This window comes from Ambystoma mexicanum, chromosome 12 (genome assembly GCF_040938575.1).
Source record: "Ambystoma mexicanum isolate Mex_15411 chromosome 12, UKY_AmexF1_1, whole genome shotgun sequence".
In the NCBI taxonomy this organism is placed as follows: Eukaryota; Metazoa; Chordata; class Amphibia; order Caudata; family Ambystomatidae; genus Ambystoma; species Ambystoma mexicanum.
In genome coordinates this window covers 877,745,035-877,772,713 of record NC_090936.1, presented here as the reverse complement: position 1 = coordinate 877,772,713, position 27,679 = coordinate 877,745,035, and the positions used below count along the sequence as shown (strand labels likewise).

Below are 27,679 nucleotides of genomic sequence, written 5' to 3'. Positions count from 1 at the left end.
GCTAGGTCTGTGCTTTAAACAATAAAATAAAATAACATACCATCCTGACACTATTCCTGCTGTGCTTTTCAACACTCCTGGTACATTATTACTTTGCACATTTGTTTAATAAACACCCTTTTAAATATACATTGGTTTCTGAGTTTCAATTTTAGGATCATGGTGATAGGCAGGTTTTCTACCTGCCTGTCACAGTAGGCATAATCCATAGGGAGCAATCTAATGGCTGTCACCTTTACTGTTCACTACCACGCAAGCAAGGCAGTGATTTGAGAGCATTCACTGCCTGAGGTGGATAATGGCACAGGACCCTAAGGCCACCCAGATTCCCATGCTATTGTCACACATGTAAAAAATTAGAAATATCCCCCAAAAGGGGAGGGGGCCGCAGATGTGGTTGCTGGCTCGCTCCTTCCAAACGAGAAACTGTTGGCATTACAATGATGCTGATAGTTTGGTATTAAATAACTGGCGTGATTTAAATTCCCTTGAGGTTTTAATGATATACTGAACTTAAAAGAACTGTCTGATAGAAATCAAGGTGCACCAGAAAAAGTACAGTTGTAGAATTCCTTACAGGAAGGGCATTACTAAATTGATGATCAGAACACATATAGGGAGTGCTTGAGGAAACTCACAGTAACCAAATTCTGCAATTACTCACTTGTTGATCATATGTCATAGTCTAAGCCTCTGAAACTATGACTTTCCCAACAATTACGGCATCAAAGAATGCAAAAATCCATATGCTTTTAAGGATTAGTTGCCAAGCACTTACAGACTCAGGTCCTCCAATACCACCTTATCGACAAGTCCATAGCCGCAAAGTCGCAAAGTAATCAGTCAAACAAATGCAGCTAGCTATAAATAAGGCAAACACTGAACGTCACCTTCCGCACTTTTTACAAACCCAAGCACCAAACAGTATTCATTGATACAGCACATTTGCTGAATGATCACCCATAAATTCAAACACCCAACATACAAAGACTAACGCTAAACTCAGTCAAAGAACAAAACCCACCAGAAAAGAAAAGTAAACATGATTTATAACAAAAGGAACTTTATGCCAGTACCAGGTAGCTCTACAAGGAAGTACATTAACATGTCAAGAGAACAAAACACAACTTGTTTTAACATTTCGTGAATGGCAGAATACATAGAAAAGGCCAAAACATCATTGTTACAAACGGAGATACATGATGGACTACTGCCAAGGATGTCATCCCAATCGGTGCATTCACTCCAAGTCTATGTGGGTCATTACAACATCGGAGGTGGCCATGCCGCTATGGCCTGGTAATGGCCTGGTATTACCAGGCGTCATTAGCGGGTCCCGCGAGCAGACCTCATAATGAGGCGGTAGGGGGTTAACGGGGTCGGCAGTTCTACCGGCCCTATTAAACCCTACCGCCAGGGTTATAATGACCCCCTATGTGTTGCCCCTGGTAGCAAACGTGCATTTGGTCCTCCTCGCCATCAAACACTTGATGGGTAGGAGAATCTGGTGGGATGGTGGGATTTTATCTCCCAGAGACAGACCTATGTGTGTAGTGGTGCCTGCACATGTCTTCCCAGATATTTTTCCAGTGCTTGCAGTTCATTTCCCCCCTCTGGTCTAGCAATGTGACATAAGACTGTAACTCTCTGGCCAATATTAGCATTTGAGATAGGCTGAAGTATAAATGTTTCAGCCCCTCACCAAGGTGAGGTGCCAACTGTGTTGCATGTTGATGGGTCTGCAAGTTTACTGGATTGTGTCGGTGATGGAATAGGTGTCAGTCATGGATATAGTGGCCATTGTGGCCACTGGAGGTTCACTCTTAATGGCTGAGGTTCCTTTTGGTTGGGAGTCATCGGTGGTGGTGGAGGGGTCTGCAGAGGTGTTTGCCTCTCTCTCTGTGTCCACAGGGCATCCAATCTTTCGAGCGCTGATACCATTGCATGCTGTATTTAACAAGACCTTTCGGCATAGCCCCAATGCTACATGAATTTATGGTATGGATAGGTGGCCTCCTCAAACATATTCTTAAGGACGTACAGCACACTAGAGTTGATTGCAGTGGTTTGCAGGTGGCACTGACTGGCGTCATCACGACACACTGGGAGGCATTGTTCTGGTTCTACTTGGAAGATCTGTTGGGCAAGGCCAGGATATGCATGTGTACCACATTAGCATTCAATTGTGGGCATGCACGTGGATGTTAGGTTCTGTGCGGAGCTCATTGTGTATTGGAAGGTTCCTGTACTGAGTGTACTGTAATGCATTGTGTCTTGGCCTGGATGGCATCATGCTAGTGTTGCGTGCCAGTGGTTCTGTGCCTGCTATAGTTCCTGGCAGTTTGTCCCAGTTGGCTTGGAGGGCACACTCCATCATGATTGCTGTAGGTGGGAAGGATACTGGCAATGTTAGAATTTGAAGAGGTAGCTTGCACTGTGCGTTAGCCATCGGCAGATGATGGTATCGAAGTTGTGTGAAGTCTGCAGGGCAGAGTACACCATGCCTGGCCCTGTGGTCACAGGGCCATTGTTTGCAGAATAATGCATATTTGCAGTTCAATGAGAGTGTAATATCATACTGATGTGGCATTGATTTCCGGCGGGTGGAACCTGAAAAACCTGTACAACTCTAGTGGACACTGGAACTGATTTATGTACATTGCCTCCTAGGCTAGCTATGACATCATGCACTGTGCTGTAAACATGCTTCTTCAGTCTTGTCAGCAAGTGCGTGTCAGTGTTCCCTCTAAGCTGTGCACATGTGCGCTTGACCAGCTTCCTTCTGGGTGCCAATCAAAAGCATTCTAGCAGCACACAAAGACAGTTCCATCTTCTCAACAACTAAAATTGTAAAATTGCTGTAATGACCCAGTAATTGCCCATTCCTGGGCAGCAGAAAAAAATGTATACCGGCGGCAGCCGTGCCTGTCCTACCGGCACGGCTACCGCCAATATCATAATTAGGTCCAATGTCATGTTTATAATAAGCAGTGGCATCGGCATTCTGATTATCATAATCTGTGGTGTAGTTATTCTGATGCAATTATCATCCTGACACAAATTATTAGAGGTATGTTCTCCTGAACTGTGAATTACTTCATTACAGTGCACATGAGCTCTTATTGGCATGTTTTCTGGCACACTCCTTTTAGCTAACCATGTTTCATGTGTGGATTTTTTGCCAGCCACGTCAGTTGTGATAAGATTTTTTCTTTTTTTATAATACACAACCATTCTGCATTGTCTCTGAGCAGTGACAACAAATAGCCTCAAATAAAATTATTGTTTATACTGAGAATAGAATTGTCGTTGTGCATACGCATTTTTATGTGCCTATGAGTACTTTTTCTAGGCAGTGTGGCAGATATTAGAATCGTGGACTGGCTGATGAATTCTCTTTATATTCACATCTAAAATGTTTTTTAACCTATATCTTTTGAGAATAAAGTGCAGTACGATGTACCTCTTACACTGATTTGTAAATAATTGCAGAGGGGGAAATTCCCTTCCAAACGTTCTTCAGAGATGGTAGCTCAGTATTTGCATTTTATTTTATTTATACACTGCTTAACACCGATGCGCCATCTACTCATGCTCACAAAAAGGCTTACCCTCATTAGCCAGTTGAGCACATGAAAAATAATCTGCGCACGAAAGCCAACCACTTCCGCACATAGAGAAAAATAATTAGAGGGATATTGGTGCATGTGTTGTGTATCTTCCATATTTACGTTTTTGTTTGTAAGTTTAACATTGGTTTATGGGTGCATATTGTGTTTGTACTGCCAGGAAGCGTCTGCACCTGGCAGCCCAAATTGATGATTGTTAGTAGGAACATGTGTATATATCGGCACCTGGGGCCTTGGATCTGCATATTTTTCTCTGTATGTATAGTACTCCAGTGCCCTGCTCTCGCTCCTTCACATCTAATTGGGATACGCTGCACTTCAGGCTGGACAGGAAAAAGCTTCTCCAAAAGATGGTGCTGTCACTTTAAGGCTTTTAGAATGTGGCTCTATACGTGCAAGCATGCCTCTGTGAACCCGGCCTCAACCCCACACGTGCATCACCAACTGATACCTATATTTCCATCCATGCAGTTAGACGTGGGAGGAGCTTCTCTGTGCACCTCCCTTTTTCAGAGTATCCTTGACTCTCCTCCTTGAGGGGAATATTTTTCACTTCAATTGGATATATTTTTGTCAACATTGCCTCCTTCTCCACGCTGTGAGGGCATCTCTGAGTTACACACAGACAACAGATTAAAAGTTAAAGTAAGCACTTTTATTAACTTAAATGTCAGGATGGAAAAACGCCTATCTTGCCCTACACTATGGTGGGATTTCCCTACTAAACCAAAACTAAGGAAAGTCAAAGTCGACAAGTTCAACTTAGGAATCTGTCTGTGTCCAAAACAGATCTACATGATCCGACCACGGCTGATTTGGCCGCGGCCGGAAAGTTTGCATGAGAAAGGTGCAAACCACCAAAAGTTTTCACCTTTCTCATACCAACACACGTACATACCCACACCCCCACCCAAACCCACAACACACCCATGACACCCCCCACCCACATCCCCAATTACCTTTTTCTTCACGCTGAGTCCCTGGGGCACCAGTTCCCTTTCACTTCCGTGATCGGGAACCGGCACCGCAAGATCCTTTTTTTTTTCTTTTTCTTTTACGGGGGCTGCAGGGGTTTCCCCCACAACCCCTGCTCACTATACTGTTTTTTTTCTTTTTTTTTTTAGCGGGTGTGCTGCGGCGGTGTCCCCTGCAATACCCTGCTCACTATACCACACAGTATAGTGAGCGGGGTGTTGTGGTGGTCACAACCGCAGCCCCCGTTTTTCTTTTAACAGAAGGCTGCAGGGGCTTCCCCCACAACTCCCGCTCACTATACTGTAATGTATAGTGAGCGGGATGTTGTGGGGGACACCCCTGCAGCCCCCCGTTTCTTTTTTTTTTACAATGCTACCACCAAAGGTTTGAACTTTTGGTGTTCGAACCTTTGGTGGTAGCATTTTTAGAACTTTTGGTTCATGCGAACCTTTGGATGCAGGAAAAACGTCCAATACCGTCCAAAACCTATGCTTGCCCTCACAACTAATCTTATACAACTTGTAGGGATGACAGCAACCAACAAAATAGTGTTCAGCATACAGTTCTGAGCTTGGTTGAGCTCTCAGCTTTCTTTCAGCTCCCTTCCTCAAGTATAAAGCAGTTCTTTAAAATATCATGCGGCTCTGCCCTCAAGACAATAAAGTGTTCCAACCTCAGGGGTCCCTTCCCCAAGACACAATTTCATTCATGTGCTAATATGACGTTGTTTCACAATTTTCTTAATGTTCTGGACCCTACGTACACCCTCTGCATATAGCTGGTCTTTGCACCACAAAATGTTTTGGTTGAAAGTGACAGTTCAGCTATAATCCTCTTTTAAAGTTAATTTCCCAAAGTTCCATTCCCTTTGGATAATAATGCACGTTTGGATTTGCTGACCTTGTTAAAGTTGCATTCACTTCATAGTGCATTATTCATTGGTTTCTTGGCAGTAACACTTAATTGTTCTGTAGAAATAATATATATGAAAGTTGCTTGCAATTTAAGTTTCATTCACTTTATAAATTGGCACAGGGTGGATTTAGTTATAAGCTTAATTTCTTTTATTTTCTTCATAAGTGATGGTTTTCCTTCAGTGCGGTATTCAGTATTGTGCAAATTCATTGTTTGAATATTGTTTTCTGTTCGGCATTCAAGAACGTTTGAAGACTTAAAGGTAAGCAACTCTGTTGTCACTTTTAATTCGTTTCGCGTTGTAATTTGTCTTTGTAATGTGTCTTTAAATATGCCCAGCATTCAGAGACTTTCAACAACGTGCTTTTGTCTGTACGTGACTACTATATAACAAAGTATTCATGCTAATTAACAAATTACCAAATCTTATTGTCCGCTGGTTTACAAGGATTCCACACAGAGTCCTTCGATAACATGCCACCATTCACGCGGCCACTCCCATACAAAATATTGTTGCGCGTATCTTCCTACATTCGCATACCGGTTTTCTGTTTGTATAGAAACTCACTGGTTGCTTTGATGAACGTTCCTGCAGCGCAGATGTCCCGGCCTTCTGGTCTTAGCTTCAGGGCTCCACCTCCTGCCCCTAAGGCACTCCTGGGTCAACTTCTGCGCCCAGGCGAACCAGCACCTGAGCAAGGCAAACAGGGGCAGCCTTCCAGCACAGCTCTACTTTAACACTTCCTTTAGTTCCACAGAGCCCCAGCTACCGGGCTGCTCTTCTCTGAACCATAGAGGGTTCCACACAGACAGCTCCTCGCTGTTCTTCTTGGCCTGTCTGCTGCTGCTGCAATTTCACTGCCACAGCTCCTCGCAGCACTCCCTCGTTCACTGACATTTGTTGGGGCTTTTTATACACCTGCAGCCCTTTAACAGGCTGCAGGTGCAAGTTCACAGAGCCCTATCTGACCATCATTAAGGGGGCATGCTTGATTTCTACTGCTCTCAGCAGGCCTTTTTGTCCCAGTACCTTAGTGGTGAAAGTAACTAGTCGTCACTACTCCCGGTTGTTTCTTCCTCGTCTCAGTACTTTTTGTAGTCATGTATGAAGAATTCAAGGGAGTTGGTTTGTAATATTCTATGAAGACAAGGGAAGGGTTGGTTTGGCCATTATTAGGAAAAAGGGGGTATCATGTCTCTCCTAAGGGTATCCCACTTTTTCTCACAGTCATTCTAGGTTTTCGATGTTTGTCTTTTCTACTGACATTATTTTGATTAAAGGGAATGAGAGAACAATATCCCATAGATGTTTCTGGGACTAGGGTTGCATCACTGAGTGGAAAGTTAAAAAACTGCGTCTCACCTGAGGACATTTCCTTTACTCTCCCAAAGTTCCCTCCACCCATGTGATCCTCCCTCGCTTCTCCACCCCCAGGGTCAGGGTCTGAAAGCAATGGACTTTCCCTGGGCCCCTGCAAAGAGGATACAAGGGGGGAGAGATATGAGGATGTCCTCAGGTTTCTCACAAAACATGCCGCTAACAACAGTGTTCAAACAATGCATTGAGTGCAGTAACCACCTCTCAGTGGCGGACCCTCACAGACTCTGTGTCAACTGTCTCAGGAACTTCCATCTAGTGAGTTCTGTCTGGTAATAAAACTGAGGTCGCTCAGAACATGCTTAGTTTCCATGCTGAATAATGGTCCAGTCCCACAAGCCACTGTGGACTTCCTGGAGGGACAGAATACTTCACATCCTGGCAGTAAGAGGGAATCAGGACTAGATGGATCTCCGACTCTACACTGCCTTTCTATATTGGTGTTGAGGTCGACCAAAGCGACCTTCCACCACCCATTCAGGAGTTCACTCAGGGCACACTCACATGGGAATAGCTCTCGGTGAGAAAGCATCAGGTTGTAATGCTTGGCCTTCGGTACAAGTTCATCTTTTCGCTCAAGGCAAGGTTCAGAAGGTCCCAGAGATGAGTATTTTGCCCTCAGCAATATCCCGATAAGGCAAAGATTTCTCTAAACACGGCAAGGTCTCTAAAAAGATGGCCCTAACTTCATCCAGAGTCCTAGTACAGCTATGTCACCACTGACAGTTCCTAAGCTGGTTACCTTTGTACCAGTAAAATAAAAACAGAGTAAATCCTCTTCATATGCCCATAAGAGGAAAGACCACAGGCCACATTTGGCACCTGCTTGGGTACTGAGAGCAGTTTATGATCATAAGAAGCATAAACACAAACATTCTTCAAATCATAAGAGTGTGCACAACTGTCCCTCAGAAACCTATTTAGGTTTCTGACTCAGATACTGATAATTTCGATCAATCCAAGTACTTCACAGTGTCACCTCAGGAATTTGATGGTACTCCTGTGAGGGAGCAAAGTTCTCCCATTCCGCAATTTTCTCCAGAGCAGGGCTTTTCCTTTCGCTCACAGCCTTCAGTACCGATTTTCCTCACAAACATTCAGGTACCTAGATCAGTAGATTTAAATGAGCCTTTAGCACCTTATTTGCCCAGAGCTGAATTAACAGCTTCAGTGAACATTTCCACATCTCCTATGGCTTATTCAGGAGAAGAGGCTGTTCCGTGGCCTTCAGCACCCCCTTGCGAATTAATTGATTCAATAACATCTGCAGTGATGCAGTCCATGATATCGGGTGAGTTCTTGGATGTCTTGGATGTCCTGCTATCTGATGGACATTTAGCATCTTCAGTACTGATTTTCCTCACAAACATTCAGGTACCTAGACCATTATATTTAAATGAGTCTTTAGCACCTTATTTGCCCAGAGCTGAATTAACAGCTTCAGTGAACATTTCCACATCTCCTATGGCTTATTCAGGAGAAGAGGCTGTTCCGTGGCTTTCAGCACCCCCTTGCGAATTAATTGATTCAATAACATCTGCAGTGATGCAGTCCATTATATCGGGTGAGTTCTTGGATGTCTTGGATGTCCTGCTATCTGATGGACGTTTAGCATCTACACCTTCTGGTTCCTGTTTCTACTCTAGTACCTACAGAGTTATATTCAACATTCCTTTCTTGAAGGTACCCAGAGTTGAAGAAATTCTTTCTTCCTCTGATGAGGAGGAGTAAGGCACCTATTCATTCCTCAAAGCAGTTCCATTTGGTAACATCTAAGGCTATGCAAGCATTGGATTTATTGCCTCCTGTGAAGACTTAATACTATGGCCGTTTTTCAAGGCTTTCTTCTTTGTTATTGGCAGATAAACCTCTTGTTAGAATGAAGCCTACATTAATGATACAAGCAATGAGCAATTGCTCAAAGCCTTGGACTGTAAATATAAAGCTCCTAAGGATGAGCCCTTTATCGTCATGGGGAATTAGCCTGCACAGTCTGTGGTTGTCTCTGCAGCCATTCCTAAGGACAAGGGCCACTCTTTCCCCAAGACATATTAATGCAGTATCTGTACTGGCTAGATAGAAGGTGCAAACCTGGGAAGCTTTAGAAGGGTCATGAATAATTATTATTTTGTCTGTTGAAGGCAAATAGGCTATTGCAGGTAAATACATTCCTTACTGATACCACATCCAGAGCAATGTACTCAACTGTGTGTAAGAGGAGGCATGCCTATCTTAAAACCTCTTCTCTTCATGCTGATTTCCAAGATAAGGTGATGGATTTAGCCTTTGATGAGATAATTATTTTTCTTCCTTCGAAATCTGAGGTACTTGGTATTATTACTGCGAAGTTGCTAAGTGCCATTTACTTCTGTACCAGCCAGGTTGGGCTTTCAATCCGGGGCAGCTTTTAGAGCTTATAAAAGCGAGAATCTGCAAAGAACAAGTCTTTTGTTTCCTCTCCATCTTCTGCTTGTGCCAAAAAGAAGAGTAGATGCTGCTCAAGAGCCAAGCCGGCAGTGTCCTCCTTCACCAACAAGGACGCTGCTCCCAAATCAGCTTGACTTCAAAGTGGTGGTGCATGTTCTTCCATTTTTCATACAGGCATCATGACACTACATTAGGAGAAAGGATTCACTCATTTTATGAAGCGTGGTTGAACATCACACCGGATCCTTAGGCACTTTTCATCATCAGGGAAAGTCTGGACTTAAACATTCCTAATCTGCCTCCATAGTCTCCACCTACATATCAGAGGATTTACCCATTGCTTGTGCAGGATATTTAAAATCTTCTCTGCCTAAGACCGTTACAGGTGTTTCCAGATAGCAAAAAAAGCTTGCGATTCACATAAGAGAAAGGCTTCCCTCATTTTACGAAGCGTGGTTGAACATCACACCGGATCCTTAGGCACTTTTCATCATCAGGGAATGTCTGGACTTAAACTGAACATTCCTAACCTGCCTCCATAGTCTCCACCTACATATCAGAGGACTTACCCATTGCTTGTGCAGGAGATTTAAAATCTTCTCTGCCTAAAACCGTACATCCCTACCTGGATCACTGCTTAATCGGGGCTCTCTCTCGGGAGGAAAATCTAAGCATTCTCACTGTCATGCACAACACTCTTTACAAACTGGAGTTTTTGACCACATTACAAAAGTCCTTTTTTGTCCCGGCCCACAAGATTGTTTATGGTGTCATTTCTGGACACTTTCCTAGGTATGTCTTTCCCCCTGCCGACTGGATTGTGGCCTGAAACAAAAGATCCACCCTTTCGCATCAGGACTTAAACCTCTGCCTGCAGTTTCCAGAGAATTCTAGGTCTGATTGCCTTGTGCATTCAAGTTGTACCTCTGACAAGACTCAGAATGAGGCTCTTACAATCGCATTTACTAGCAAACTGGGATCAACTGTCGCACCTAGAAACACTTGTGTACAGGCACGTTATGAATGCCATATCATATCATACCCTCAGTCCATGAAGATTACCATCACAAAGGAAATTCAAAGCTCTCAAGGGGTGGATGGTAACCTTCTCAGGGAATCACCATTGTCTTCTCTTGTTCCTCAAATTTCCTTGACCATAGACTTCTCCCTTTCGTGTTGTGGGGTTCACTGTCATAATCACCAAACTCATGGTTTGTGGAATCTTCAGGAGGGAACTCTACACAGAAATTACTTTGAATTCAGAGCCATTTTCTAGCCTCAACTCGTTCCTCCCTCTGATCCATGGGAAGGTGGTTCAGGTATTTACAGGAAACACCACAACAATGTTATAGCTGAACAAGCAGAGAGGAACGGTATCTCTCTCCTTGTGCCTCCTAGCCTGCAAGCTTTGCGAGTGGTTTCGTCCTAACCACATTCACCCTGTTGCATACCATTTTGAGGGGAAGAAGAATCTGGATGTGGACTCCTTGAGCAGATTGTTTCATGCCACTCAAAACTGGGATCTCAACAGGCTGGCCATCATAGATTTGTTTTTTGAAATGGGGCCTTCCCTCAGTTGACTTGTTTGCGAGAGATATGAACCGTCTGTGTCAGGAGTATGCCTCTCATCAGGGGTTGGGCCTCAACTCTCTAGGAGACGCCTTCAGTCTGGATGGATTGTTCAGGTACATTTCTGTGCACATTCCTTCCCTTTTCTCTAATTCGCAGGACTCTACAAACCTTCATAACGGCTCACAATTGCAGCCTAATCCTAGTGGCTCCTTACTGGCCTTGTCAAACATGGTCCTCTGACCTTTCCATGCTCTCGAAGGGAGTGTCCCACCTTCTTCTGAGGAACCAAGATCTCCTAGTACAGCAGGGAGGGGCAGCTCTTCATCCTTGCCTACCATTGCTGATCTTGAGCGTTTTGGTTCCTGAACAACTAGTTTATGCTAATGCTGGAATCTCTGATGAAAACATCCTGGCTTTGCAAGCAGATTCCACAAGAAGCCACTATAAAAGCAAACGACTAAGGTACTGTTAGCCTCATTGTACATTGTTCTGCTCTTCATGACTTATTTAGCAGACACAAGCATTCAGGTCCCATCCTGCAAACACTATTTGTGTATACCTTCATTCTCTGTAAGAGATCGTCTCTTTAAAGTTTACATTGTTAAGCGTCACTTTGAGGGGCTTCCTCATCTTCATCTCCCCCTTTCAGAGAACTTTCTCCTTCGTTAGGCCTACAAACTGTCTTTCTTTAATGTGGTTCTGGCCGCTATTATGCATAGGCCATTTGAACCTCTACATTCTTGCGACCTGAACCTCATCACTTGGGAGCAACCTTTTTGGTGGCTGTTACTTCTACGAGAAGGGTAAGCAAGGTTTTGGCTCTTTCTCCGGAATACACTTCTGTCGTCTTCCATAGAGACAAGGTTATCCTCCAAACTCTGCCATCTTTCATCCCTAAAATCGTATCTGATTTTCACCTAAATCCGCAGATTGTTTTGGCAGTCTTCCATCCTAAATCTCACATGTCTTCAGCAGAGGAGCCTTTGCAAAATCTCAACATGGCAAGAACCTTAAAGTTCTACCCCGCAAGCACTTAGTCTTTTAGGAGATCCGAGCAACTAATGCTACCATCTCTAGTGTGATAGTTTCTTGTATTTATAAGACTTACAAGCTTACGGATCTCCAGGATACTGAAAGATAACATGCTCACTCTTCTAGAGGTAAAGCAGCATCAGTGGCCTTCCAAAAATATGTTCCAATGGCACACATATTTAAGACTGCAACCTGGGATACTCCTCATGCCTTTGTGAAGCACTATTCTCTAGATGCCTCATTCAGGAAGCATGCTGTTTTTGGCCAGCAAGTACTTTGCAACCTTTTTGCCTAAACCCTGGCTGAGCGCATGCTGTCTCCCCCATCCCTTTCATGAATCTGCGCAGTCTGGGTTCTCAACCAACTGGGAAGCGTGGAGAGCAGGACTTTGGAGTATGAAAAGATTACCTTCATGGTTATTCTGGTACTCCTAGTTCTTGCTCTCCCTCCTTCACAACGCCCTCCAGCTACCCCCACTCCATGTGGATATCCCACACCACAACCTCATTGGCGGAACTGGGGCGTTGTGGGTTGAGGACGCAAGGATGGAGGCGTGGCCAGGGCTTACCAGACCCATTCTTTTCTAAAAATCTTAAAGTGAACGCACTTACATTTGGAGAAGCTTTTTGCCATTCAGCGTGCGGTGCAGCCTATCCCAACCGGTTGTGAAGAAGGTAGAGGAAGGGCAGGAGTATCGGAATCATCATAAAGGTATTTCTTTCAGATTGATGGACGTTGAAGTTCTCAAGGCACTCTCTTTCAAATTTCCTGAGCATTTTAGTCCTTTGGCTGGCTGTTGTCATCACATGGAAGTGCCATTGCCCATGTATGGCATTTGACAGAGGAATATTTTGGTTATTTATGTATTCACGGAGGCATGTTGGCAAGTTTGTCAAAATGGCAGTATTGACTTCTGAAGGCTTTCTTCCTCAGTTGGTGTAGCCAAAATGTTCCTTTTATTCTGAGTGTTGGCAAAGATGATTTTTGCGGCTTCATATACTTTGAGTGGTGGGTGCTTCCTTGATCAGATGTTTAATATTTTACCCTGCAGCCGCACAGCTAAGGAGAATCATCTTACCCACATATAAATAAATAATGAATGGCTCGCCCACTCGTGTAAGCTTGTTGAAGAAAAGCTTGCTATAAGAAACAATTCAACTTTGGCAAAGACTTGGAAGACATGTGAAGCCCAGAGGAGTCCGGCAGGACAGTGTGGTGTCTCCCAGAGCTTGCTATTCCCACTAGACTGAAGAAGAACCATCCTTGGATTTTGGTTATTTGTTAAGAATAATTCCCGTGTGTATCCAGGTGGCTCCTCCTGTAAATATCCCCTTAATAAACAATTTCTGGTGTTGGTGTTCTTTTTGATCCCATGAGTATATGGCAATAGTTACATTTAACATTTAATCGTGCAATTTAGTTGAAAAGCAGTATGTGCATTAAACATTAACTATGCATCTCCAACTTTAATTTGAAAAATATCGATTATCTAAATATGTTTGTAAAGCTACTCTCTAAGTTGACAGAACTATTGAAAATATAAATAATCCAGTAGAAATGAGCAAACAAATGAAGCAACGTTTTGATCAAGCAAGAAGTGCTGTAAGAGCCAAGGTTTTGCATATATTTCTTTTAGGCTATATAATGGACAATCAAAATGACCTGTTCTCATGTTTGTCTGGAATTGGTCCATCCTCATGTGGACTCCATCTTTGAAATGAAACTACAAGTTTGCATAATTAAGAAATGTGATTTTAGTATCATATTCTGATTTCAAAATACATCGCAAGATAGCTCTGAAAACAAACCCCGTCAGATGTGCACAAAGGTGGATGCAGAATATAGGAGGGACCAAAATGCATTAGATATTGGTCACGATTCCAAGAAAAATGGGCCCAGCACTTAGAACAAGGAAGGTGGTGGACGACTATGGAATTCAGGTTTTTAATTCCTTTTTTTCAGACTTTGAGAGCATTACATTCTAGCCAGGTAATGAGAAAAACCACATGATACAATACCCCTCATCACGAGTCCAATGGTAGGCTTAAAAATTATATTTGCTGCAAATTGTATTGTCCACCCATATTCCAACTTTGGTGGTAAATTGGAGGAAAAAGCTCCAGCACTTGTCTGAAAGTTTTGCTTCAGATAAATGGAGGAAGTAATCCTCCAAACCCAAGTGGAGTTAATTGGGACTCCATACCAGCGAATAACACTGCCTCCCTGAAACCCGTGATGATGTGGATTTACTACCAAATCGAGTAGCGGTAACAGTAAATGAGTTTGGTGGATAGGAGCTCATCCCAGGTTTGGTGGTAGCAGTACAAAAATGGCAACGAAATTGCTGAAATATTTACTGCTCAGACAAATTCTAAGGATGAAGGGAAATAGGAAGCAATTCTTCAAGCACATGGATAGTTGTATTCCCTCTAAAAAAACGCACTGTTGGCAGCAATTCCTACAAACAACCATGGAGTACTATGAGACTCCATATTTGTTATTAAAAACAGATTGGAATCTGTAGGATTTGCATGCAGTTCCGAAGTGGTCAATCTGTTACCACTGGCGATAACGGTAAACAAGATTGGCGTAATACCCCCTAACTCCTAATGTGGCTGATATGATGTTAATATTATATGTACAGAAAATAATAATCATTCAGTACGAGTCAGTATGAGGATGTATTCCATATCAGGACTAGACCCACAGGAAGGCGCGTGTTATCTCCCTTTATCCAATCTTCCTTGCTGTTTTCAAACTTTCCATGGCTTCCAAGAGAAAGCCCAGGAACATGGTAATCACTGTGTTGTCTTCTCTGACTACAAAATCCCCAAAGGACCATCAAGGCATTTCCCCTCCACTGCCTCAACCTCAGAAAACAAGAACAAAAATTGACAATCCTGTGGCCCTGCAGCATTCCACTTCTGGTAGTGTTAGAGAGGCCATTTGTAAAGACTTTGGAAAACATCTCCTAAGATCTGGGATTACTTTCGATTGTGAGCAGGAGTTACACATTACCCATCCCAGCATGCAACACTTTTTTCACCCGTACTTTCAAACCCTTGCATTTTGAGGTAGCCCTGGGAGGTGAAGCAGTTGGCTTTGCAGGTGCATAGGAAGAGCCAAAGGAGTTTAATGAATATGGAGTTTAGGTGGTCGAACCTGCTTAACCCCTTAATGAGGCAGGTTACAACACAGTTGCAATGGGTGAAACTTACAATGTTACTGTTAACATCAAATGTTGCTTTGTTTATGGTGAAGCCTTTTCTGGTTTTTGTTTCGAGGGGAGGGGCTTCCAAATCTTGAAGCTGATTTGACTGCTACAAATCACTAAGGTAATGAGGTTAAATGCAGTGACTGAAGTTCCTGGGGTTCATTTCCTGGATTGTAGGGGAAAGACAACAGAACAGACAGCTGGCACAGCCGCTGCAAAGATGCACGAAAAAGAGAATTGACTCATTACTTTAGAGTTATACAATGCCAACTACTAAACTAGTACCATTTATGTAATCCAGATATAATCATTGTATTGTTTGCACTGCGTTATCCCAGTACACAGATTGGCCCTGGCCCAGGCACGCTCTTAGTAAACAAACCCTGAAGAAACAGCCATCAAGCGTTTTGACTTCATTTTTATAACCTAACCATTTCACTGTGAGTGAACAGAAGTTGAACTAACGCGTTGCAATCACAAACTGCTTTATTTTCGAATAATATCTGGGGAATGAGAGCGAGAAATATTAACTTTGAAATGTATTTTATTAATTTAATTTGATTGCCTTTTCTTTGTACACTCTAAAAAGAAATACATTGAAGGGATGTGAACATTGGAAAACGTACGCATACTTTCTTGGTAATTTCTTCACATATTTCCTTTAGAGTAAATATGATTTTCAGACAGGAGACTGGTCAGAGCCATCTGTAAACCTACGATCACCAAATGAAGCAACAGGATCAACCCCAGTGCAGTATTGGCAACATCATCCTGAGAAGCTAATTTTCCAATCATGTGATTATCGAGCATATGTAAGTCTGCAAATGTTTTATTTGTATTTTGCGTTGATATTAAATAGCAACCTTGCTTAAGAATATTTTGTTTCAATAACTGACTAACTTTTCAGTCACAAAACACAAATAATTGAAATTCAATACTCGTGATCTAAAAGTGCAATTAAATAAGTATCCAGGAGTCTGAAAAAGATGGATGCCCCAGTTTGAACCTCCCGCTATCACCTCCTCGTCCTTCTCTCTGATCCCTGACTGTCTGTCCGCCATTCAGGCATGGTGTGCAGCCAACGATCTCTGCCTTGATGCCAGTAAGACAGAGATCCTCCTGATTGGATCACCTTCACCCTAATTTCCCCCTACCCTCTGGCTACCCTTTTTGGGCCCTCTACCCACACCATCCTGTGAGGCCAGAAACCTTGGGGTCATCTTCGACTCCACCCTCTCCTTCATCCCCCACATCATGAATCTTGCTAAGAAGTCCAACTTCCAACTCCATCTCCTCAGAGGTATTCTTCTTTTCCTCACCTTCCCCAAGAAGCTCAATGTCTCCAGAGCTCTGGTCCTCTCCAGGTTGGACTACTGCAATAACCACTTCCTCAATCTCCCTCTTTCCTCCTTCTGCCCGCTCCAGCTAATCTAGAATAGGGCTGCAAGACTTATCCTTGCCCTCAAGCCCAGGGGCTGTATCTCTCCAGCCCTCCTGGTGGCTGCAAATATCAAATTCAAGACCCTCTGTATCATCCACAAGGCCTTCTGGGGCATGGGGGGATGGGACCACGCTATCTCCAATCTTCCCTGCCTACATACCCACCTTCTAGAGCTCTAAACGCTTCTCCAAGCAGAGAGTGGGGTGCAGGTCTCTCTCCTCGGCTGGTGCCTCCCTTTGGAACAGCCTCCCTGCCCCTCTCAGACTTGAGCCGGACCTCCTCAAGTTCCAGAAACTACTCAAAACTCTGCTGTTTTCTACCTCTTTCCCTTCCCTGCTAATCTCCCCACTGCTCCTGTGACTGGTGACCTGCTCCTCGTGAATCTCACAGGACTCCAGGCCTTTCTTCCAGTCGATACCAGCACCCCTCCATTCCCACTGCGCCCTTGCAGGCCCCTGCTTGGGGGCTCTACATCCAACTCTTGGGAGATGCCTGCACTAGCACTTAGCCTGAGGTTCTCCTCTTGGCTCCCCTTAGCACTTTCCTCCCGGGCCCTCCACCAGCACTTTCAATTTTGAATGGATTGTGGCCTCCCACGTATTCCTCATGTTTGATATATGTATCTCGCCAGCTTTGCTGCTTTAGAAAAAAATGTTCTCTCCAGAGGGCACTGTGCACGATGTTGTGGTGTTGATGTCCCTCGAGGGCTGCCGTCGAGTGTTGATGTCATCAGAAGTATAAATAGCTTGTGCAGTGTCCATTGGCTTCAGTTCTGTTTTTCTGAAAGCTTTCGCTTTACTAATGGCGTGCTTCGTTTTTCTGTCAAAAAATGTCTTCATCTTCAACCCCTTCGACCCCAAAGTCGTGATTTAAGAAATGTTACGACTGTGGGTCGAAGATGGCAATAACCGATCCTCACCGTGTCTGCCTGTGGTGTCTGGGCTCCGGGCACCGTACCGATGACTGCGGATCCTGTCAGTCCATGACAGTAAACGCTCTCCGGGAATGCAGAGGTAAACTGGCGGTGGGGAGGGAGGCTTTGAAATCTAGAGACTCCACTCAGCGTAAACGATCGAAGAGGTCCCGGTCGAGGAGACGATCAAGGCAGTCTTCGTCTTCTTCTTTGAAGAAGGCGAAGAGGAGACGCCATAGGTCTCCCTCTTCTTCATCGGATTCCTCTACTGAGGTAACTAGGTGCCCGACTAGGTCGTGTTGCCCATGTTAATGGGATGCCATTAGAGTGGAAATGATGGAGATTTTTGAGAATGCGTCCTCAACCCCCTCAAAAAAATCACAGAAGAGCCATGCCCCGGTCACTCCTTCTCCGAGTCCATCTCCGATACCATCAAGCTGAAATTGCTGAGGCCTTCAATGATTCTGTTTTAATGCCATCGGCCCCGACCGCTTCGACGCCAGAATCGAGGGCTAGAATCTAGGGCAATTCCTAGTAAATCGACCCCTTTTTCAAAGCCGTCTTCGACATCGTTGACAGAATCTTCGATCTCATCGAAGCCCATACCGGTTCAGGAAAAAAACTTTTAGGCCTGTACCGAAAAAATACTTTTTTAAGTCCATATCCTCCATTTATGAGGAGGAAATTGCTTATGATGAGGAGACTTCTCCATTTTGGGTGCAGTTTGGCACTCAAAATATACCTGAAGAGCACAGAGGGCGCTAGAGAGCCATCCAAGATGGCCGCTTCCTAAGAGAGCTCCCTAGGGCTCTAATGAATCCTGTTCCATCGCTGCTCCCGCGGTTACCGAACTAGTCCAGTTTGCCGCTGGGTACATTGGCAACACCCCGCAGATCATTTTGAACTAACTCTCCAGTCTGACAAGCGACCTGATCACCGGCTGCGCCTCTCAGATCCTGAGGCCTACCAGCAGGCGCCCACGCTGCGCAACGAGGCGACGTTCGACAGAAGCGAACACCGAGCCGCTCAACAGCGCGGGTAGACGTAGGCGAGACGGCGCCATAGAGACCGAGCGGTCTCCGTCCCTGCAGCGGCCCGGTGGAAGGCCTACGACGAGAGGGCCGGCAACGCCAACGGTCCGCACGGGCCCAGGTAGGAGCGAGCGGAACTGCTGGGCTGCAGGGCGGAGCGACACCACCTTCCCCGCCACAATCGAGCCCCCTCCCGAGCACAACCCAGAAGCCGAAACGCTGCGGCGTGGGCACGAACCCTCTGCCTCGCAGATCTCCATCTACCATCAGCTCAAGAAACCGACGGCCACAGCGCTCGTGCGGCCGATCCCGGGGACACGGCCCGCTGGGACGACGGAGGCGCAGAAGAGAGACCTGATCGCGAACACAGCTTTCTTCAAGTTTGCCAGTTCCAAATCTTCCGAGTCTACGGCCACACTCCGTCCACCCGACGGTGCTCAGTCTCCTTGACCCCGAGGCCCCCATTCTTGCCCGACCTGAGCAAAACGCTAATCACAAACATCTATACTAGCCGGCATGGGGAAAATGGACAAAACCCAAAAGAAACTGCACTTCGAACCTAACTCGCAGCATAGACCCACGACCAGCAATGGACCCGAATCCCCTGTACAAGAGGCACCACTATCGGAGGCACAGACTCCGCATCAAGACATCAGAGAGATCCTGATGGATCTGAAGGCAGGTATCAGCAGCCTGGGGTGCAAGCTAGACACCTTGTCGACCAAAGTGGACCAGTTACAACACAGACTCGACAAACATGCGGACAGGCTTGACAGCGTGGAGCAGCGGGTGTCCGACCTGGACGACGGGTCGGCGGCATTGTCCTCCCGAGTCTCACAACTTGAAACACAGATGAAGACTGTGATTGCCAAAAATGAAGACTTGGAGGGTCGTTCTCGTAGAAACAACATCAGAATTATAGGAGTGAGAGAACGACAACTCCCGGGCAAAATGGAAGACTTTGTGGAACAAATGTGCGTCACGCTCTTTGGCAAAGAGTCACTGTCCCAGCTGTTCGTTATAGAAAGAGCACACAGAATCCCGAATGCTAGACCAATACCAGGCGCACACCCAAGACCAATAATTGCCAGACTGCTAAATTATAAGGATCGCGATGCGATACTACATGCGGCCAGAACTAAGGGGGATCTACAGTATGATGGAGACCCGATCCAATTCTTCCCCGACTTTTCCCAAGCAGTACAGCTACAGAGAAGATCCTACACGTCTGTCAAGCGCCGCCTGCAGGACAATCAAATTGTATATTCCATGCTATACCCAGCGAAACTTCGTATTCAGCACGCAGGGAAAACACAATTATTTAATTCTCGGGAGGAGGCCAGTGACTTTCTGGACCGGGCCGGATGTAGACCCAGCGGAAACAACCCGAGGCCCAGACGCGAAGACCGGGCGAGACGTAACCTCCCGCCATAAAACACCTCAAACATAGGAGGCCGGAACCAACGTGTCTCACCCTCCAGGCAAGATGGCGACCGCGGGAACGAACTCATGTCGCCAAGGGAAGCCCGGCACCTTCTTGGTAGGCTACTAACGCCCCTAGCACAGCAATGTTTGCAGTTAAGTTTTCAGGGGTGGGAACCACATGGGCCAGTTGGGGGTTGCCCATGCAAGGGAGGATCTTCGGTTCGACACGAGCACCCTGCTCGCCCCGCTCCTACTTCACATCGTCAGCAAAACGGAACCCCGAGGGCCAAAATCTCGGACTCCTATCCAGCTCCAGTGGCCCCAGCCACCCGTCGCACCGCCACATCCCATCGAGAAAGAAACTCACCTGGCCCCCCAGATGACGACACCAATGCTTAGAATAGCCACCTGGAACATACGAGGTGGCAACCAACCGGCGAAGAACAGAAGAATCTTCCAGTATTTACGCAGACATAACGTCAATATCGTTATGCTCCAGGAAACACATCTCCTGCCCGCAGCAGAATCGCAATGGGCCAGAGCCTGGGGCTGCCATAGATACTTCTCATCTTATTCATCCTTTGCCAGAGGGGTCGCCATCTTAATTGATAGGAGGTCAAACTTCAGTTTCATTGAGACCCAGAAAGATTCCGAGGGTAGAGCCCTGTTAGTAAGGGGAATAGTTGCCGGGAGAGAAATCGTGCTGGTAAATTCATACGGCCCAAATACGGACAGCCACGACAACTTCAACTGGGTGATGTCCCAACTCGGGAAGATTAACGCTGAAACTATCATCTGGGGGGCGGATCTCAACACACCTATGGACCCAGCGCTAGACAAATCCCATAATACAACCAGAAACCTGTCCAAGGCAAGTGCCCAAGTCCGCGAGATATGCCAATCATTCGGCTTGATCGACACATGGCGACTCCATAATCAAGATGCAAGAGACTACACGTTCCACTCATCAGTCCATAACACCAGCTCCCGAATCGATTACATCATGGCATCCTCCCACTGCCCATTTTCATGGGGAACGAGCCAAATCTGGCCGCGTACATTCTCGGATCACTCGATGGTAACACTGGATGTCTCGTTTCCAGGAGCGACAGTCCCGGGCCTACACTGGAGGTTCAAGCCCGGGTCGTTGTCAGACACTATTTTTGCGGAGGAACTCAAGCAAGAAATTGCGTCGTTTATAGAGATAAACCAGGGCACAGTGAACTCGGCCGGCACCTTCTGGGAGGCGCTGAAATGCTTTGTGCGGGGTATCTGTCTCGCCAAAGAGAACGGTATGCTGAAATTGATCCGTAAGGAGCTGTCGGACAGTGAACGTCGACTCAAAGAGTTAGAACTCAGTGCTACCCCTACTCAGAACCCCCGGGCTCAAGCAGAGCTGAAGAAGGAACTTCAAAAATTCAGAGAGATAGCCGAAAGAGAACTGAAATTCCTGAGTCGCAAACACCAAACCCGACAATATGGAGAGGGCCAGAAACCAGGAGCACTACTTGCTCGCCTCTTATCGATAGACAGAACCCCAACCCGCGTACAATGCATCAAAAACACTCACGGCCAGAGGGTTTACTCTGAAAAGGACATCGCCACGACTTTCCGTGACTTTTATCAAGATCTGTACAGTTCCAGAGGCGGATCAGACCCCGGCTCCACGCAGGAATACCTGGACGATACTGAACTGTACTGGGTGGACCCAGCCCTGCGGGAACCTTTGAACGCCCCGATAACCGCTGAGGAAATTGTAGAGGCGATAAAATCCCTCCCGAATTCTAAAGCACCAGGTCCCGACGGTCTTACAGGGGAGTTTTACAAGGCACATGCAGTCACCCTCGCCCCCATTCTGTTAAGTGTTTATGAGGAATCGATCGAGAGAGGTTGCCTCCCCCCCACACTCCGCGAGGCTAACATAATAGTGCTACATAAAGACGGCAAACCAATCGATGAGTGTGCATCATACAGGCCAATTTCATTAATTAATCTCGACAATAAGATTCTTGCAAAAATCTTAGCCTCTAGACTCCTACCTCTCATGCCCGCCCTGGTAATAGGAGACCAGGCCGGATTCATCCCGGGCCGCAGCACCACATACGGAGTCAGACGCCTGTTCGGTGTCATTGAGGCCTTAGATCCGACCCAGCAGGCGATAGCAGTATTTCTAGATGCCGAGAAAGCGTTTGACTCGGTAGAATGGCCATTTATGCTAGCGACACTGAGGCAGATGGGCTTCGGCAAGTTTTTCATCAGGCTGGTATCCCTACTTTACAACGACCCCCGGTCATATGTCATAATGGGTAACTCTAGGTCCCCCAGCCTAACGCTGGAGCGTGGTACGAGACAGGGGTGTCCACTCTCCGCCCTGATTTTTGCACTAATCATGGAACCCCTGGCATCGAGACTGCGGGAATTCCAAATACATAGAGGTCTAAAACTGGGCCCCCATAAACTAATCGTCTCCCTCTACGCTGACGATGTCGCATTATTCATTAGGGATCCCAGGGAAAACCTGAACCCGATAATGAGGGAAGTCATACGGTTTGGTCATGTATCCGGGCTGAAAATTAATCACTCCAAGTCAGTGATACTCCCGCTGACCCCCAACACAGTGGAATTCGTTGACGAGTATGGCTTCAAATGGGAAAATAGGGGGGTACGCTACCTAGGTATATACATGTCGCGGAATCACCACGAGATCTACAAAGATAACTACTTATCCACGCTCAGCTCCGTCCAGGATAGGGTGCAGAGGTGGAAGACTCTGCCGTTAACGCTCTGGGGCAGGGTCTCGCTGACTAAAATGGTTATCCTGCCCAAGCTATTATATCTGTTCGTGAATATCCCACTGCTGCTCCCCAAATCCTTCCTATCAAAAGTGAAGTCCACGGTGCTAGACCTTCTATGGGCAGGGAAACCCGCACGAGTAGCATACAATACCCTGGTACTGCCAACGTCGCAGGGCGGCCTGGCGCTCCCAGACATTGAGAAGTACTACTGGGCGGCACAGGCACACTTTCTGAGCTATTGGTACATGACCCACTTCATTCGTCCACACGTACAGGTGGAACGCGCACTGGCGTCACCTGACTTGCTCAGCGCCGTAGTGATTAGCCAAATCCCGGTCCCGTATAATACATTGAACACGGTCCTGGCGACATACTCGATTTGGAAGAAGATGGCCGCCAGGTACGGTGTGAGTATCAGATATTCTCCCCTGCTGCCGGTCAGGTTCATCCCGGGCATCCCACTCACAAATGAAAAAGTATTTTTAACATGGGCCGACAAAATCAACGTCCATTCCTTTGGCGATATTTTTCCAGACGGTACCTTTCTTACCCCACAAATGGCCAAAGATAGAGGAGGCAATACTTCACTAGACACCTTCATATATTTTAGATTACGCCACACACTACAAAAAATGTTCCCCTCGTTCCCCCAACAACCACCTACATGGGATCTGCTACATAACACTATTCGGGCGGAGGGAGAGGGGAGGCTGACCTCACTGCTATATAAATCCCTAGTGGTGGACACCATGTCACCCAACGTTAAAAAAAACAAAAGTGGGAATCCGCCCTTCAAGAATTGATAAGTGACGAGGACTGGGCATACATACTGCGTCAAACTCAGAAGGTCGCAGTGAACACGCGCCTCAAATTAATACACTTTAACTTTGTCCACCAAACGTATTACACCCCTGTTAAAAAGAACCGACATCACCCGGAGGCCTCAGCCCAGTGCGAACGCTGTTCAGCAAGACGAGCCGATTTCTTTCACCTGGTCTGGGATTGCCCGGGTGTTCGGCGCTTCTGGGTTTCGACGTTACAAATGATTGCTGACATAATTGGCGAACAGATAGCCCCGCAACCATTAGCACCTCTGCTCGGCCTCACCAAATACTTGCAACCGACGTCACGCAGGTTAGCAGCTCTCCTGTTGACACTGGCCCGGAGGCGAGTCGCCATGGCCTGGAGCAGGGGGCCCCTACCCAGGTTCGAAGAGTGGAAAAGGGACGTAACCTTCTGTCAAGACATAGAGAGTGACTTCATCAGAACCCTCCCGCTACATACGCGCCCTCCTGACATCTGGGGGCCCTACATCACTTATCTGCTGAACTGTACAGTCCCGTCCGACCCAGAGGAAACCTAAATTTGATGCAGGCTGCTGGGGCGGGTGTGGAGCCACTATACACCCTTTCTTTTTGTACGCGGTGCCATTCGACACCAGACAAGGAACATTTTGAGGCCCGGGGCTGCGGACACTGGGGCGGGGGAGGGGAATCGTGGTCGAACCTGTTTAGGGGTAATGTTGAGTTCCTTTCTGTTCTTTCTTCCTTCTCTCCCCACCCCCTCTTCAGCTGACTTTAATCCCTTTCCTACCTTGACTCACTGTTATGCAGGTACGCCTGAATGGCACACCTGTAATTTGAAGTTATGAAAATCTCACAAAATAAAGTTTTAAAAAAAAATATATACCTGAAGAGCTCATTGACCAAGAGTCAAGGATGAAAGACCTCTGTGACTCCCTCCAGTCTGCTACTGGACTTGACACTTCGCCAGAGCTGGAGTTTAGCAGGCCTGACCCCTCAGAGCATGGTGATTCAAGTTACAGAAATCTTATGAACAGAGTCACAGAGTATATGGGGTGGAGTAGGGCTTCCCCAGCATATGAGCAGGATGATATGACGGACATCCTGGACCAGGGACCTCAGAAGGACCCAGTCTTGCCCTTCCATAAGGCCCTTCAGAGGAAGGTTGTAGCCAATTGGGAAGCTCCAGAATCTGGGCCTGCTGTAAACAGGAACTTCTCTAAGAAGTATAGACCCTCTAGCAGCGATCCAGACTCCCTCACCAAACATCCTACGCCTGAGAGTTTAGTAGTTCACGCTGCTACTTCAACCAAACAATCTTCCTATCCCTCTATCCACCCAGATAGAGACGACAAGAAGGTTGATGCATGGGCTTGCAAGGTCTTTACATCAGGCAGCATGGCCTTGAAGTCTACTAGCGTTACCTGTACCTTGGCTAGATTTTCTTATACCCTGTGGGACTGTGTTGCCATGGCGGTGATCACATCCCAGAAGTCGAGGAGCAAGACGGTTTTCTGAATACAGTTAAGGATGGGAAGGAGGCGATGGGAGAGTGTCTCCAATCAGGACTGTATACTGCTGACAGCATCAGCATATCCATGGCTGCAAGCACTGTAGTACGCAGGTTTGCGTGGTTGAGAAAGTCGGGGTTTGCACCGGATGTGCAGGCCAGACTGCTCAACATGCATTTCGACGGCTCGAGATTGTTCGTCAGCAAGTCAGATGAGAGTCTGGAGAAGCTGCAGACTTACAAGGCGGCAGCTAAGTCCCTTAGCACCTCCATTCAACAACCTCAACAACCCTATTCAGGCTCATCTTCCTGGAGGGGTCATTCTTTTCACTTCTGTTCCTCAGTTGGTAGAGGAAGAGGACAGGACGGACAAAGGGGGCAAAGAAGATTCCCTCATGGTTGACGTGGAAGGGGTGCTAAATCAGCCCCAGCAGCGGGATCTTTACCATCAGCTGCTGCTGCAGCCACCTCTAAGCCACTCTGAGGCCTTCACCCACAAGATCCTGGTGGGAGGCAGAATCTCTCAGGACCTGAACAAATGGCGGGGCTTACTTCAGAGGCTTGGTCACTGGAAACAGTAGCCCAAGGTTACTGCCTTCCTTTTCAAAAAAGGCCTCAAGATTATCCTCAGGGAATCAACTCTGTAAAAATTCCAGATCCGCTCCTTGTGTGGGTAATTTTAACCCTGCAAGAGAAAGGTGCAATAGAACATGTACCTGTAGTGGAGAGGAACTAGGGTTGGTAGTCCCCCTACTTTCTCATTCCCAAAAAGGATGGAGGATTGAGACCCATCTTGGACTTAAGAAACTTGAACAAGTTCCTCAGGAAGGACAAGTTCAAGATGGTTATCCTTTTTCAGACCCTTCAGGCTCTCCAACTCAAAGACTGGTTGGTATTATTGGACCTTCAGGATGCTTACCGCCATGTGCCAATCCATCTCAAGCACAGGAGGTACCTGCGGTTCACGGTTCTCATTATCAGTTTGGAGTTCTGCCATTCTGGCTGACCTCTGCCTCGAGGGTTTTCACCAAGCTGATGGCGGTAGCGAATCTCAGGAGAGGGGGGATTCACGTCTACCCCTACCTGGACGATTGGCTGATCAGGGCTCCTTCACCCAACCAAGCCCAGGACCATCTCAGTATCACCTGCCACTCCCTACACAGACTAGGCATCTCGCTCAATTACAAGAAGTCCCATATGATACCATTCCAAAGACTCCAATTCATCGGAGCGGTCTTGGACACTTCATCTGGGAAAGGCTCGCCTCCAGAGGTGAGAGCTCAATCATTCAGCAGATGGTATGCCCAGCATCTTCCGGCATTTGATTTTCTGAGGTTGCTCGGTCTCATGGCAACCGGCATTTTCCTGGTGCCAGAGGCCTGATTGAGAATTAGATCCCTTCCATGGGCTCTTAGGACTCAGTGGTCACAATTTTCAGGGAATATGTCGGATCAACTGCAAGTTCCGAGCAGAGTTGCTCAAGACCTTCTTTGGTGGGCTTGCAAGGACAACATTCTCAAGGGAGAATCTTTTTGGCAACCATGGCCGGAGATAACAGTAGTGACGGATGGCTCACTCCAGGGGTGGGGAGGCCACGCCAACGAACTGACAATTAGCGGTTGTTGGTCTCCATCAGAGTCCAAACTACACATCAACCTGTTGGAGCTGGGTGCAATCAGACTAGTGGTGAAGGCCTTCCTGCCCTCTGTATGGGGAAGAAATGTCCTGATTATGACAGACAACACAGTGGCCATGTACTACCTCAACAATAGAGGAGGTGTAGGGTCACTACCACTGTGCAGAAAGGCATTGCAGCTCTGGTTCTGGGCAATACAAGAAGGAATCTCTCTTTCAGCAGTTCACCTAGCCGGAGATCAGAACACAGCAGTGGACGCTCTGAGCAGACAGAGCACAGTCTCCCGCGAGTGGGAACTAGCTCAGGAAGTACTTCAGGAGATCTTCACCCTTTGGGGAACCCCTCAAGTGGATCTGTTTGCGACATGGTACCAACCGGAAGTGCGAGCTATATTGGTCAAGGGAATTTCCCCAAGAGGAGCTCTTGAAGACGCTTTTGTGGTGGACTCGGAATTTCCACTGCTGTATGCATTTCCTCCACTTCCCGTCATTCCTCACATAATCAGAAGGTTGAGAAAGTGCAGGGAATCCATGACCCTAATTGCTCTGGATTGGGCAAGGAGGACTTGGTACTCGAACCTTCTGGGCATGTCTATCTGCCCTCCAATACGACTTCCACAAAGAGAGGATCAAAAGAGGAAGTTTGGGTTCTCCATCCAGAGGTCAAAACACTCAGCCTTCACCCATGGTTTCTGAGGGTTGAGATATAAGGATTGGGACCTCCCGTATGACGTAATGGAGATTTTGCTTTCGGCCAGAAGGCCAGCAACCAAATCCTCATACCGGTGTCGTTAGAATGAATTCAGTAAATGGTGTAAGGACAAGAATGTGGTGCCTTTTCAATGTGGCAGTCCTATGGTGCTTTCTTTCCTGTTGAATTTGGCTAATCTGGGGCTCCAGATTGGAACCATAAAAGGATACCTGGGATTCAGGGAGGCAGTGCTTTTTTAAGCGCTCCTCTGAAGAGGTCTCCTATTTGAAAAT

At 46.5% G+C, this 27,679-nt stretch overlaps 1 protein-coding gene across 2 annotated transcripts in view; it reads left to right on the top strand.

The window, feature by feature from the left end:
* ANKS1B (ankyrin repeat and sterile alpha motif domain containing 1B) overlaps positions 1 to 27,679 on the top strand; it is an 806,556-nt gene that overhangs the window by 421,192 nt on the left and 357,685 nt on the right. For both annotated transcript variants that reach the window (XM_069629362.1, XM_069629363.1), the window contains exon 4: positions 15,808 to 15,954. In XM_069629362.1, the coding sequence (XP_069485463.1) occupies positions 15,808 to 15,954 (147 nt within the window). The remainder of the gene's footprint in view (positions 1 to 15,807; positions 15,955 to 27,679) is intronic.